This window comes from Rhea pennata, chromosome 26 (assembly GCF_028389875.1).
Source record: "Rhea pennata isolate bPtePen1 chromosome 26, bPtePen1.pri, whole genome shotgun sequence".
Lineage (NCBI taxonomy): Eukaryota > Metazoa > Chordata > Aves > Rheiformes > Rheidae > Rhea > Rhea pennata.
This window is the reverse complement of record NC_084688.1, coordinates 6631825-6646613: the sequence shown is the minus strand read 5'-3', so window position 1 is coordinate 6646613 and position 14789 is coordinate 6631825. Positions and strand designations below refer to the sequence as shown.

The window sequence follows — 14789 nt, the reverse complement described above, 5'->3', positions numbered from 1 at the left end:
ACAGGTCCATAGTGATGAGGCATTCCAAGGGCAGGATGGGAAGTCATCCACAGGTCAGAATCTGACTCCACATCAGTGGGCCAGATCCATGGCCAGTCACAGGGTATGGCTGTGAAGCAGCTGGAGTTGCAGCTTGGCTGGGGACCAAGCACTAGGGCCTCAGCTTCATCCTGCTCACACCAAAAGGCAGGCTCAGACCTGGCTGAGGCCTCCCAGCCGAGCTGTCTGTCAGTGATCTGTCTCCCCAAGGTCCTTAGAAGAAAGGTGGGCAGCCCTCAGCTGTGCCGTGTGTAAGTTGGACCTGAGCCCAGGCTGACCAGCCCCCAGGAGGGGAGATGCACTCAGGGAGCTTAGGCATTGCACCTACTGCTTATCTTTGTCACTGTAGTCATCGTAAAGTTTATCTTACCGAGCATAAGATTACACGTGAGCCTGCTCGTTCAGGCTATAGGAACAAAAAGGGGAAAAGAAGCAGCCCCAACCCTTCAGTGTCCTCGGTGGCCGCAAGAGACATGGACTGCACTATGTGATAAGTGGTAAACATGTACGGGTGCTTCTCCGGAGCCACGGACTGGGACAAGCCCCATGGAAGTGTTAAAGTATTGGGGAAAAAAATGTAGAAACCCCCTCACACACCAAGGACAAGGAGCGATTAAAGCATGCAGGGCAAATGGGGGGAGCCTTCCTGTTTGCCTGTAAGGTACTGGAGGGACAAGTTCATGAATTAGCTGAAAAGGCAGGACAGCTAGAACAACAGGTGTAAGAGCAGAAAACTGCAAATCTCGTGCAGCAACAAGCTTTGTCAACCGTAACGAATCTGAAAACAGAATAGGGATTAGACCAAGCCTCAAGTCCAGACTGCCGTGTACTACGACATGACCTGCGTCCCTTTGTCTTGTGTACTATTTGGTGGTCAAAAACAAATTCACAACAGATTCGGGCATTGGTGGACACTGGGCCAGAGGTCACTATTATACACGGCAATCCTGACAACACAAAGGGACACAGACCCCTGTATGAGGTCTGGGCGACCAACCAATTATGAGAAAAATTAACTTATTAAAAATGAAAATTGGTGATTGGCTACCTTGCAAATACCACGTCATGATTGCTGTGGTAGACGAATATATAATAGGGATAGACATCTTGCGAGGCCAAACGTTAGAAATAGATGGGTCCCTCTGGGCATTTGGTATCGTGTGGTGGTTGCACATCCATGCTTTCCAAGTAGGAAAGATCATGGAAGAAGCAAAAATTCCAATTGCTACCACTGTTGTTAATCAGCAACAGTATCGAATTTCAGGAGGTGATGAAGCAATTCAGGCCACAATTAATGATTTACTACAGGCAGGAATAGTCTGATATACACATTCCCCATTCAATGGTCCCATTTGGTCAATAAAGAAACCAGATGGCAGTTGGAGAATGACAGTGGACTATTGAGGTGTGAATGCTCCATGGGTTAATGAGTATTATGTCCACAGTGTAACACCAAATGAACCACCAACTTGTTTTGCAGGAGCTCATGTTTGGTACCAATCCCCTTTATAACAGGTGCTGCTTCCAGCCGAAATACTTGCAGCTGATGATTCGCCTGCAGTAACCACTGTCGTTCAGGGTGAGCAGCAGTGGAAGCGAGTACCAGCCGAACACCTTAGGCGAAGAGAATAGTCAGGGATAGAAGTGTGTTGTCTTCTCCCCCTCTTATTTTCTCAGGTATGCCTGGATTGTACCTCAGCCACAACAGAATGTCTGGGTGACCCTAGCCAATGTCACAGGACAAGATCACCTATGCTTAAGTACTGCTACCCCACAGAACCCGTTCTCTACTTTCTTGGTTGGTGCACTGTTGATGGCAGAAGAATTAACAGCCCTGTGTAACACCTCACTAGGCAGCGGCCAGTCTCTTTGTACACAGTGGAACAGCTCCTGGGATAGTAGGCTATCGCGAGCAGGCATATTGCCTGCGTTATCACCACGAGAACAGCAGTTGTTAGGGTCTTTGTCCGCTCCTTATTGTACTATGTTTAACTATACTGAGAAAAATCAGTCTGCAGCCTGGTGGGTGAGCAGTACCAGGGCGATTTACTGAAACACCACTGCTTGGTGTAACATCACTACTACCAAGTGGACAATGTCCTTTAACATTGCAAGTGCTCAAGCATCAGCTACATTAACTAAACTTGGCTGTCGGTTAAGTAAATTTAGTAACGATACCAGTAGTGCTTTAATAGGCTTGCTGACTGATGTTGATTCTGTACAATAAGCTACATTGCAGAATCGTGGTGCCATTGATTTTCTATTGCTGGTCCATGCTCATGGCTGTCAAGATATTAAAGGCATGTGTTGTATGAATTTAAGTGATCCTTCGCAATCCATTCATGCAAAGATTCAAGAGCTACAACACTTAACAAAGCAACTGCAAGTTAGTGATGAGTGGAATCCTTTTGGGACATGGACATGGGGATGGCCTTGCCTATAGAAATTATTGCTTTTTTGCTGCTTACTATTTGTAATTTTCCTTTGTATTTCCTGTTGTATCCTTTGTATGCGATCTTTATTACGTTCTACTATGGCCTCCTCTTTACAACACAACATTGTTCGTGTGGTGGAATACAGACATGTTCCAATAATGGACCACGCTGTGGCATATATCCAGACCATGTGATACTTGGTGGGAATGGTCTGTGGTGTAACTTTTTGTATCTGTGCTACCTGATACTTGGTGAGAATGATCTAGTGTTGTAACTTTTTAGTGCCTAGAACAATACCACTGTGTTAAGCGGAATACAAATAAGTAACTAACAAGGTCTTGGAAATCTGTGAGAAAGAACAGGGGTTGGTTACATACTGATTCTGTGGCTTCCAGCCACAGAATAACCATAAGAAACAATCAACATGAAGGTCAGAAGTTGAAGAGTAATGAAATAGCGACTCCCAAAGTCAAATGTGGCCCCTAAAATAAGCCTGCACATGTGCGCAGTATCACAGCCTGGTTATGCAACTGGGGCGGAGTTGGGCTAGACTCCCTGCACTTGTTGGCCTCATGTGCGGGGACTCCTGCCTACCGCAAAAAATCATAAATTCCAGAGTTTTTCCAAAGGAGAGAGAGGCTGGTACACAACAGAGGACCACGTTGCCTCCTTGAGGACGCCCAAAAGGACCGTGCCTGCTGACTCTCTCTCTTATCATGCAGACAATCGGGACAAGCATTGAGTTGGTCCTTCTCGAGATTACCATCGGGTCGGTCTGTTTGTAAGTATCTACTAATAAACTGCTTGCTTCTGAAGAGTATTTGTGTGTGTGTGTGTGAGAGAGAGAGAGAGAGAGAGTTTGTGCTGGCTTGCCAAACCAGATGTTTGGCCCCCAGGGAATCTAGCTAGAACAAGTGCTCAGGCTCAGATTTCAAGGAGAGGCAGGAAGGGCCTGGTGCCCAAACACCAAAGGGGTCATAAGCTCTTTGTGCATCCCTGTGCTTTGCAGGGGATCTGTCCTTCCTTTCACAGCTCAGTGACATGAGGATCCATGTCCCTCTGCTTCCATACCTGTTCAGCACCAGGTCTACCTGACTTAGAGCCAGGTTGATGAGCTGCAGTGGTGCCCTTGGCATTGGCACCTGGACACAAGGAGCCTGCATTCCATCCACTGACACTGCACTGGCAGCAGATCCACTCAGGCATGGCAAGCAGGAGGTGGGCAGGATTTCTCAGCCCTTCTCCCTGTACGTAACGCTAAGGTTATCCTTCTGGACTCTCTAGAATTGGGGAGAGGGGTTGTGTCCTGGCCAGGAGAAGCATGGGGTAGTGCCACCAGCCATGCCAAGGCACTCTGAGTATTGTTACCTGCAATGAAACTGTGGTTCCCAGCTGGTGCAAAACTGTCCTTGGTGAAGCCTGAAACAGGCAGTAGCAGAGGGTGAGCTTTGGAGGTGGGATGAAAAGGAGGGCTCAGGAGACAGGGGCTGCATTCCTGTGCCTGTGCCCTGGGCAGCTCTCAGACAGGACTGTACCATAACCATTCAGTTGGGGTCGAGCTCCTTCTGGCCCTGGGAACCTGCTGCTCTGTGGTATTTGTGGATAGAGCAGTGGAGAGTGCCCCTGCCAGGAGTAGCATGTTCCCTCATAGTGGGGGAGCATGTACTCACAAGTAGAGACTGACCTGCACCTGCTCACGTATCCCTGCATGGAATCATGCACAAATTTGTTCACCCACATGGACTCAAGCAAATCCAGCATGCCCACAAGCACACACAAGAAAAGAACATGTGCCTAAGCAGGAGTACCTGCGGACTCGGATGAGGAAATGCTGCCAAGCAGCCAGGATGGCTAGTGCTTGAGCACCCTTGGGAAGAACTTGGCCCCAAAGATGCTGGTGCTGCCAGTGGTTTGGGGACCCTCAGAGACTCCACAGAGAGGTTCCATAACAAAACAGGCCAAAAAGATTTTCTGGAGAATGGTTTTATGCAGCATAGGTTCAAAACCTAGCAACACAGCCCACTCACCAGGGGAGGTGACAATGACTGAGTATAGGAATGAGCTAGGAGGGAGGAAGTTAGAAAGAAGGAGATGCATGTCCTCTTGTGTGGGAGCCTTTGGGCATCCAGCTGAGGACTGCAGCCACTGGGCGCTTTCCATCAAACAGGGCCAGAAACAGGCACACAGGAATCACCCAGGCCTACATCACTTGCCTGCGCTGGACCCCTCTGGCACTTGAGCTGAGTCTTCTGCCCACACTGATGTCTTCCTGCCCTGGAAGTCCTTGGCTTTTCATCCAAGTATTCAGAACAAGCCTGCATGGGGGAATGGGCACGACATAAAGTGGGAAATGGAGATGCAACAACACAGAAATCAAAAAAGCAGTGACAGAGCCTGAGTCAATTAGCTGGGATGTTTTGCACTGGAGAGAAACTTGCCAGAAAATCATCACTTCTGCAAAGCATGTCTCTGGGCCTGGGGTAGTGTAGGACCAGTATAAAAGCCAAGCCAACTGCTCACTCTCTCACTCACTTTCTCTCCTATCCTCCTCCTTGGGAAATGGGTGAGTATGACGCCCTTCCCCCCTCCCTCCCCTCCTCCTCCTCCTCCTTCTCCTCCTCCTCCTCCTTCTCCTGCTCCTGCAAGATGAGGTCTCATTTCAGTGGATATCTCAGCTGATGTCAGCTCTGTCCCCAGTGGAGGGTCATGGTTTCTTGTCTTGGGAGAGGGAAGGGAAGAGATGGTCTTGCTCAGAGAGACACTGAGGCTTGGCTGAGGTGACTTGGTGCTTCTGGGCTAGGCTGGAGCCTCCTGGGGCCTGGCTGCTCTTTGCAAGGACCCTGGCAAGCTGAGGCAAAGAAACTCATGTGCTGCTTTGCACAGCCTGCAAATTCCAGCCCTTCAGATGCCTTGGCTCTTTTTGCATAGCCCTGTGTCAGAGATCCCAGTCCCATCTCCTAGGAACTACCAACTTGCTCTTTAAATCAGTATCTCTCAGCGGGACCTCAGAGGCCAGGGAACTGTGGTGCTAAGGAGCCCAGCTCCCCCTGGTGTGACCCAGCCCAGGTTGGCCCTGCCTCTCTGCTCTGCACCACCCAGGATCCCGCTGTCTGCAATGACAGGCAGCGAGTTGTGGCCTCAGGGCCTCAGGTGATGCTTCCAGGCCCAGCAGGCCAGAGAGCTGTGGCCAGCAGAGGCCTGATTTCCTGAATCATCATCCAGGTGCTGGGGATTTGCTGTGCTGTAGCACAGAATGAGATGATGATGCCAACAGCTGGGGCTGCCTGGGCGGCCCCAGCATGCCCTGAGCCTGGGGCTGCAATGCCCATTTTATGTGTCCAGTCAGAGAGGGCAAGTTAGACCTCAAGAGGCATCCAGCAGCACTGCCTAATGCAGATGGCTTATGCTTGTGCCAGGGGAAAAGGCACTGTCCCTGTCCCCTAGAAAGCCCTCCCTCCCCTGCCCACATCACAGTCTAGTAATGAGAGAGATGCAAAGCTCACCACAGTGGCACAAAGCCAGCCCCAACAGCGGGGCTGCATTGCAAACTCCATGCAAACTTCCTGTCTGCCCAGCAGATGCAGCTGGGCACCCAGCACTGTCTTGGGAGGGCATCACTACACATCGCTGCAGAGAGCTGGTCTCTGTCCCTTCCCCACATTCCTCTGCCCTCCCAAGCACAGGGAATATGATCCCCAGAACAGCCTGTGCAGAGGGCCCTGCTGCTCCCAGGCTACAGCTGTGCCCTGCAGCATGCAGCCCGACTTCCTGGCCCTCCCAGCAACTCCCTTTCCCACGCAGACACTTTCCACAGAGCACCAAGTTCTTGTTAACCCCCTTTCAGAATCTACCACATAGAGGACAGAAAAGGCAGTCTCTGCCGACAGTCTTCCACATAAGCAGACAAAAGAGACAGTGAACAGCAAAAGATCTTTGCCATCAAAAGGCAGACACACTTCTTCCATCAGGACACTTCTTTTCACTCCACTAAAGACAATCACCACTGGTATTTATGCTTGTGTCGCCAACTGACGGAGCATCAACAACTAAACCAGATGTGCTGCATACAAATTAGCCAGCATGGATAAATGGACAGAGCAAATGGGAAATATTTTTCCCAGGTGAGGCTATGGCTGTTAGATGACAAGGTCATTCTTGGAAAGTAAATGTTCCTGATCACTTAGTGTGGCCTGGGGCATACCCACTGGCTGCTTTGGACATGCGGAAAGAGTGTTTGGCAGTGATGTGATGTACCTCTGGCAGGGGATGCAGGCCTGATGCCTCTGCTGGGGCCTCTCTACACACACCCCTAGTATCCCAACCTGGAGGTGTGGAAACAGTGCCTTTGAAGCAGTGGACAATATGGAAATGGCATACTCCTTTGACTTAGAGGTGTGGCATCTCTTAAATGGACAATAGGTTTAAAGAAAAATAATAATACTTACTAACCTCTTCCTAGAATGTGCATAGATGGTAGCTGTGCTTGGAAACAACATGTCATTTTCTTTGAGAGAAACAATACCCTGGTGGGAGGAAAGGAATGACCTCTCCAGATCAAATTGCCAAAATCTTTTTTATGGATGCACACAAGGACAATGTTTTCCCAGATGGAACTTAGTTATGGATGCACACAAGGACAACCTTTTCCCAGATAGTCTCTTTGTCCACGTTCACAGGAAAGCTTTGCTTCAGCAAAGGACCCCTCAGTCTCTGATGGTTTCCAAGGAGTCAGTTTAGCTCAGCAGGGGATGCAGCATACTCTTTGTAGGATACTCTTTGTATTTCTAGAACTTCATATTTGAATACAGTCTGTTATCTATGAGTGATCGGTTACTGTGAACCTGTATTTATTCCTGACATGGGGATCATTCCCTGAGTTGTGCAGCAGGTGCGTATATATGGGTAGCTCCTCATGCTCTTGAGCAGGAAAATTCTTCAGGTTAGTTTTCATTCTAAAGGCATTTAAGAGCCCAGCTAGGGTGCTTCAGGCAGGATCAACATGCCTTCTGTAGGTGTAAAACTGAAATCACAGTTTGTTAAGGTCTGTACCTCACTGTGGCCCCTCCAGAGTTAGGGCAGAGAAAACAAGGTGGATACTCTAAGCACCAGAACACCACAAGAGTCTCAGAACACACTCTGCTGAGTCCCAGACAGCTCAGATGGGATTTCACAAGCACTGCATTCTCCAAGGTCTGCCATGCACAGGACTGGAGCAACACTGCCCTTTTCTGCTCCTCACCCTGACACACTCTTCCCTATGGATCTCCTGAGCCAGCAGCAATATCTCCCCAGCTCTGCAGTCCCTGCCTGGTTGAGGCCTGTCCCCAAGCACAGAGGAGATCCCTAAGCAGTGTAGCAAAACCTTGAGGTGTGCACACATGTGCTCCTGTTCCCACCAGGCTAGAAACATCCATCTCTTCCCAGTATTTGTTCCTCACAGACCTGGAAGGATTGCCCAAAGGAGGCTGTTTCCAGACACAGCCAGAGATGCTGGGCACAAGCTGTCCTGCTCAGCCAGAGCCTCTTGCAGACATGGAAGACCAGTCCAGGTTTCTCCAGGCCAGGTCAGCACTTCCTTCACAAAGTCACATTTTATGAACACAAAGAGAAGTTTTGTTTTTTCCTCGCTGTTTCCAACTAACAACTTCTTAGAAGACTGATAAGTGATGAGTGTGCTTCCTTTCCTCTCTTAGGGCAATCTTGTTTCTCCTGATGAATTGAATCATCGGAGCTTTACTTTCGTGTATTTTGATCTGAATACAATTTCAATGCATAAAGTGCACTCAATATTTTCAAGCTGGCTAACTACCTGGACAGTTCACCAATTTGGGATCTCTCTCCTTCCATTCCCAGCTCCACTTCCAGCTCCTTTGCCCTCCGCTCTGCAGGGGCTGCAATCAAACTGCCCTCTGTGAAACTGCTCAGGCCCCCAGGGCTTGAAACATCCCTCCTTCCTGCCTCTGGCCTCCAGAACTGTAAGGGTGAAAAAATAATATCTGCAAGAGCTGTTGTCAGCCAGAACCAGAATCCCTCCCACCACTCCCCCTGCCTCGCAACACGGTGGTCAATATGCAGGTGGGTTGTCACTGGCATTGGCAAATGCACCAGGAAACCTTGGCTCCTCTCCATTGCTCCTCCCTACACCAAGAGATTTGCACTCCTCACAAGTCATGGCTCCAGTTCCTGCCCAAGCACTGTGCCACCACCCCTCAGGTCCTTCGAAAGCACCCAGTCTGGGTGGAGGTCCATCCTGTCAGTGATCTGGGCAAATGTGCTGGACAGAGATTGAACAGGGGTTTTGGAATGGGATTGCAAGACTTGGATGAGACACAGTGTGATTCCTTTGAGCCCTGGTGCTGTGCCAAGAGATCGGATCAAAAGAGCACTTAGACTCCCTGCACAGCCCATGCCAAGCACAGTCCTATCCTGGGTGTAGAGGGAAAACCCTTCCATGGCAGAGGCGCCTTCACCAGCTTCTCCTCCCTGTCAGGCCAAAGACACCAGTCCCTTCCAGAAAGTGTGTCTTGGCCTGCAGATCCCTGGGTGCACAAGGGAAGTAGTGCTGCTAGGGGAGAGCTGAGGAACCCTGTCCCACAGCTCTGCCTTGTCCAGAGGCACCCTCGCCCTCCTCCCTGCCTCAGGTTTTTGCACAGCCAAGGAAGCTTCCTGCACTAGAGTGTCTTGCACAGCACAGAGGTACAAGGCAGTGTCAGAGACCTTGGCTTCCTCCAGCCGCAGGAGGCTGTATTTCCCTGTGGTGTTCAGCAATGTGGTGAATCGGCCACTCTCCTTGCGACCAGCTGCCACCTGATAGGAGACCAGCTGTGGGGCTTGTCCTCTCCTCTGCTGGTACCAGAGCAAGCCATTAAAGTTATAGGCCTGGTAGCTGCAGGTGGTTTGGAAAGTGCCTCTCTCCTCCACTGTGACTGGACCATCTTTCTGAGTCACAGTGGTCTGGCCCATGGCATCTGGAAGAAAGCAGGAGTCAGTGAGTGTGCAGGGAAAGGCTTCAGGATGCAAACCCACAGGGAAGAAGGTGCCCTCTCCGTGGCCCTGCAGCAAGGTAGTGAGTGAGTGGTTTTGGGCAGGAGATTGGCTTTCTTGCCTCAGTGCAGTAATAACATCATCACCTCCTAACAGGATGCTCCTGGATTAGAGCTTTCCTGTGGCCCAGCTTCCCCACTCCCCCGACTTCCCAGGGGACAGGCTGTCTTGCCTGGTCTTCCTGTGCTGGCACCAGAACACCTCTAGGGAGGTGAGGGCTCAAGATAGGTCCTGTAGAATGTTTCATCCCTCTCTACATTACCTGTCATCGAGCATGCCTCTCCGGTCTTGGGAAATGAGGAAGAAGGAAGCCCTGGCTGTACAGGAAAAAAATGGATCGTCAGGGCATGCTGCATTACACCTGCCAGCCAGAAGAGAGATTGGGACACCCTAATAACATCCGTGGGATAAGACCTTTCCAGCACCTGCTTTTAAAAGTCCTGTATATCTGGGCTGCAAGGCAGTCATTTGGCACGGCAGATAGCAGAGAGCCTCTGCAGTGACGCGTCTCTAGAACATTAGGCCCAGATGCATCAGAGGAGAGAGACAGAGTGAGATGGATGCTTAGGGAAAGAAAAGCTGGAGAAGGGGGTCTTAGCTCATCAGGGGATGAGGTGTTTCTTTCTATCTCATCTTTTTCCTTTCCAGCAGTGATAGCCTCTTCAGAACACAGGTGCAAAACATCCATGTGATCTGATATTTCCCAACATGTCCACTTTTCAAGAGAAGATCCTTGCAGAGATCTGGTGATGGGGTGAGGGTTTAATGAGGGGAGAAAGAAAAGGACTATGTCAGGAGTAAAAGATTGTTCTTACCCAGCCATTTCCCCAGGAGGGCAGCGAGGAAGAGGTATTGGAGGTACATGCTGAGGCTGACCCTGCTGTTTGTGTGTGAGAGAGTCGAAAAACCACCTCCCACCCCCAAGAGAGCTGAGCTGCCGGAAATGACTCTGCAAGGGGAACAAAGAACGAAAGGGGGAAGAGAAAGTATTTGTTCTTATCATGCCTGAAACACACCATCTGCAGCTCGGCCTCTTCTGGCAGTGACACATGTTGCTCCCCAGGCAACAGCCCACTGAATGTCTTCACTATGGGGGAAGACGTGGGGGCTCTGGGTTCCCCATGGTAAGAAGTGGCTGTTCCTGGCCTGATGTCCCAGTGCAGTCCTCATTTCACCAGCTAGAAACACATGCTCTCCTGCACACTACTGCTTGGTCCTTTGGGGATTTCAGGGGTTTTCCCCACTGGCAGTTCCTCACCTTCCCCAGGGGTGCCCAGTTCTCTGCAGACAGTGCTACTTCTCCCAGGAACAGATGTCACCATTATTTCTACCACTCTACCCTTTCCTTCCTCTCTTGCCTGGGAGCAACACCTCTCCCTGAGATCTCCAGAGGCAGCTGGGACCCTATTCTTCTGGAAGGAGTGAGTTTGGGGAGGCAAGTGAGGGGAAGTACAGAGCTGCAGTGGGAGTGCCAGGTTGGATCCGGAAAGGTAAATATAGGCAAGCGAGAGAAGTTGGCAGTGTGGACTTGTGTTTGTATGGACAGTGACTGCATGTTCTTGCTTAACGGATGAGCCTAACGGACAGTTTAGGCATGCTGTGGTCAGTCAAAAGGACATGGAGGATGTTGCTGGGGACCTCCATCTCTTTGTCCCTCCTAGAAATAAGAACCAGACAAACCATCCCCCAGCAGAAGAGAAGCGTTTCTGACACCTCCTGTCATCTAGCACTCAGCCAGACACATGAGCCTATACCCAGTCCCGCAGGAAATGGTGAAGGTATCCTTACATCTACCCATGCCCACCTTGGCCTGCAGCCTGTTCGAATGTTGGAAGCACCAGGCATAAATAGAGTTGCCGAGACCCAGGCGTCCACCTCAATATTTCTAGTGGGGTTTTCTTTCTCCTTACCTTTTCACTCTTTTCTTTAGTTCCTGTCCCACACAGAGGAGGCTCCTCAAGTGAAACATCTTTGTGAAGGACACCTGCTGCAGGGGCTTCTCACACAGAGGCAGAAAGAACACCCTTCCCTCTGGCAAGGAGGAAGAGATCCCAATAGATCCTTGATTTTTAGAGAGTCCCTCTCTTCCCTCTCCTGCATTCACAGCCCCTGACTGCTTGTGCCACCTTCTGTCTCATGACCTGACTACCTTGGCAAGCACAAAGACTACCCACCCTTAATCTCTTCCCATGAATGCCTCCAACAAGGATCCTTCATCAGCTCTCATGCAGGGCCTTTTGCTAATATGGTCAGCGGGAGCCACCAAAGGCAGGTTTCAGCACAGCCACTCTCATCAATAGCCCTCTGCTGACACTGACTTCAAGGTCTCACTGTTCAGCTGAGGCCATGGCAGGAGGGATGGTGAACTGTGCTTTGCTCTCCCAACACTGTAAACCTGACAGGAGTTCCTTGTCATGCAGTTACAAAGGCCATTTAACACAGGGCGTCAGGCTGAACCTCTTCTCTGCCTCTGAGGTCCATGAAATGTGAGCTGCTGGAGACACAGCGTGTTCCCCAGCAGCTGCTGGCGCACGTAGGCCTGGTCTGCCTGGACCGAGATCAGCTCCAGAAAAAGGATGGCAGGCAGTGAAATGCAAGTAAGGAAAAGGGAGCTGTGGGTAAACTTAGAGAGGGATTTAGGGGCCGGGAAGAGAGGGAGAGACCCAACAAAGGGAGAGCCGTGTGAGGACTTGTCACTCCCCCATAGTCAAACCAAGCTGAGACAGTGGCAGGGCCGAGTCAGGCCCTGTGGCCATGTCCTGGCATGGCTTGCCACTCCCTGCCGGGCTCTGCCCCTGGCCCGGAAAGACCAAGACGTAGCTGGAATGGGCAGGCAGCAGGAAGGTCACGAGCAGTCAGGAGACTATTCTGTGGAGCAGCGGACAGGCTGGGACCTCTTCCATATTGGTGAGTCCAGCTTGACAGAGAAGCAGCACGTCCCTGGGTCCTGGAACCCAGTGCCAGGGCTGCAAGGCCGAGTCGTGCTGCAGGGAGCTTCTGCCAGGGCACCAGGGGCTGACAGGGGCTCAGCCCAGCACTCAGGCCGCTCCCTCATTAGCTCTGCCTGGACGATGGTCTGGCCTGGCTGGCTCCCCAGTGCCCTCTTCCCCACGGGAGCCAGTGGCGCAGTGCGCGGGTCTGTGGCACCACCGCTCCCAGGCTGGACAAGACGGGCAGGGCCAAGCCAGGAGGGCTGCGTTGTGGGGAGAACTCATTGGCCCTGTGGCAACACAACTCACAGCCCTGTGGCAGTCCCCCACCGGCTCCAGAACCATGACTGCTGTACCAATGTCGCCGGCACTCCTCATCAAGCAGGATTTTCCTCTGACTGCCCATGGCTCAGGTTAGGCCCATCTGGCTCCTCTGCCCCCACCTCCAGCATCCAGTGCACCCAGCACAACGCATTGCCCAATGCCTGGCCAGGCAGCCACGGGTGCCGCACTGTGCAGAGAGCAGACAGGCACCTGTGCACACACAGCCCCCCACACTTCCCTGCAGCGTACGCTCACAGCGGCAGCACCAGCTCGTCTCACTGTGTCTCTCCCGATGCAGTAATACAGCGCAGCGTCCCACCAGTGGGGCTGGGTGAGGCGCAGGGCACTGGAGAGATGGTCTGCCACGATGAGCAGGGTTCTCAGTGGGTCCAGCACCACTTTTTCCCCTCCTCTGACACCCGTTGTTATCAACTGTGGCGGTTGGTGTGAACACTGCCGGTACCAAAATAATGTTGCAGTCCCCTGCACATTGGGGTGTGAGCAGGTGATGTTGATGCTGGTGGCCTCTGCCAATGGCTCCTGTTGCACCTGGGCTCTGCCCACAGCCACTGCCAAGAGAGGAGAAATTCACATTGACAACAGCTTTCCTTTCCTGCCCAGGAAGAAGGAGTGCATGGAAGGATGAAGGGAGGATCACAGCCAGGAAGGGCTGTAGTGAGGGAGGCATGGCTGAATCATCTGGTGGAGACAGCACAGATGAAGGAGGGAGAGAGGTGGGCTGGATGTCCAGCAAAAGGAGTTCAGCGTAAGAGCCTGAGGAGCAGTGGTGATGGTGGCCATAAGGGCCTCAGAAATTGTGTGTTTTTCCTTTGTCACTGCCCCAGATCCCTAATTCCCCCTTGCTGGCACCAGCCCCACACACCCAGGAGCACTGTGGCCAGCGCCACCAACCCTGTGCCCTGGCATCCCCACATCACACTGCACTGCTCGACTGCCTGCCAGCACTGACTCTCTGCTGCAGCGCCAGCATCTCCTCTCGGCCACCGGCACTAATGCTGGCTCTGCCCCGGGCTGCACCCTGTCCCAGCACTGGCCTCGCTTCTCGCACGTGCCCAGTCCCAGGCTGCCGCGGGGAAGCGACAGGGGTGGGAGCAGGACACTCGGTGGAGCAGCAATGCACAGAGGCAGCGGCTCTGTGCTGCACACAGAGCTCCGGGCCCACAACAGGGGCCAGGCAGAAGGGGAGCAGCAGGAGCTGGGCATTGTGGCAGGAATGAGCCCTGATGCCCCCAGCACAAAGCAAGTGACACAAGCCTCAGTGGTGGGGGCAGCCGGCATTCCTGGAGCTCCTGCATCCCGGCTGCAGTAATGGCTCATGCGCTGCTGCACAGGGACAGCGCACCCAAAAAGGACACTGACGCCCCCCACCCCTTTAAATGCGGCTGGCTGTTGCTAATGGTGGAGCTGCTGCCCTCATGAGAATGTTTCCCTGAAATGCCAGAAAGAACAGCGGCCACAAGCAGCAGAGAGCAAGAGCCTCTCCTCAGCTGCAGGACCTAAATGCAGACATGTATGAGAGCCCCACAGGAGCAAACCTGGTTATTGTGGCCATGAGTATGCAGGAGAGTAGGCAGGGCCTGCCCCCTAACAAGGGCAACTTGGTCAGAGCTATTCCAAGAGCCCAGGGGAGCTGGGAACAAGGACAGGATAACAGAATCACAGACTGTGTTAGGTTGAAAGCAATCTCTGGAGATCATCTAGTCCAACTTCCCTGCTCAAGCAGGGTCAACTAAAGCACATTAGACAGGGGTGCATCCAGGAGGGTTTTGAATACCTCCAGAGAAGGAGACTCCACAACCTCTCTGGGCAACCTATCCCTGTGCTCTGCCACTCTCACAGGAAAGAAATTCCACCTCATATTCAGGCAGAATTTCCTGTGGTTCAGATTGTGCCCATTCCCAAAGAGTTCAGCCCCATCCCCTTGACTCCTCCCTTCAGATACTTATTCATAAGATGCCCCCTCAGTCCTCTCTTCTCCAGGCCAAACAAGCTCAGC

At 51.9% G+C, this 14789-nt stretch overlaps 1 gene segment (V, D, J or C); it reads right to left on the bottom strand.

Annotated features, from left to right (window-relative positions):
* Positions 1 to 1772: 1772 nt before the first annotated feature.
* LOC134151128 (T cell receptor alpha variable 1-2-like) lies at positions 1773 to 10382 on the bottom strand. The segment is given in 3 exon segments: positions 1773 to 1805; positions 9147 to 9442; positions 10334 to 10382. Coding segments are annotated over 3 exon segments (378 nt in total).
* Between the last annotated feature and the right edge of the window lie 4407 nt (positions 10383 to 14789).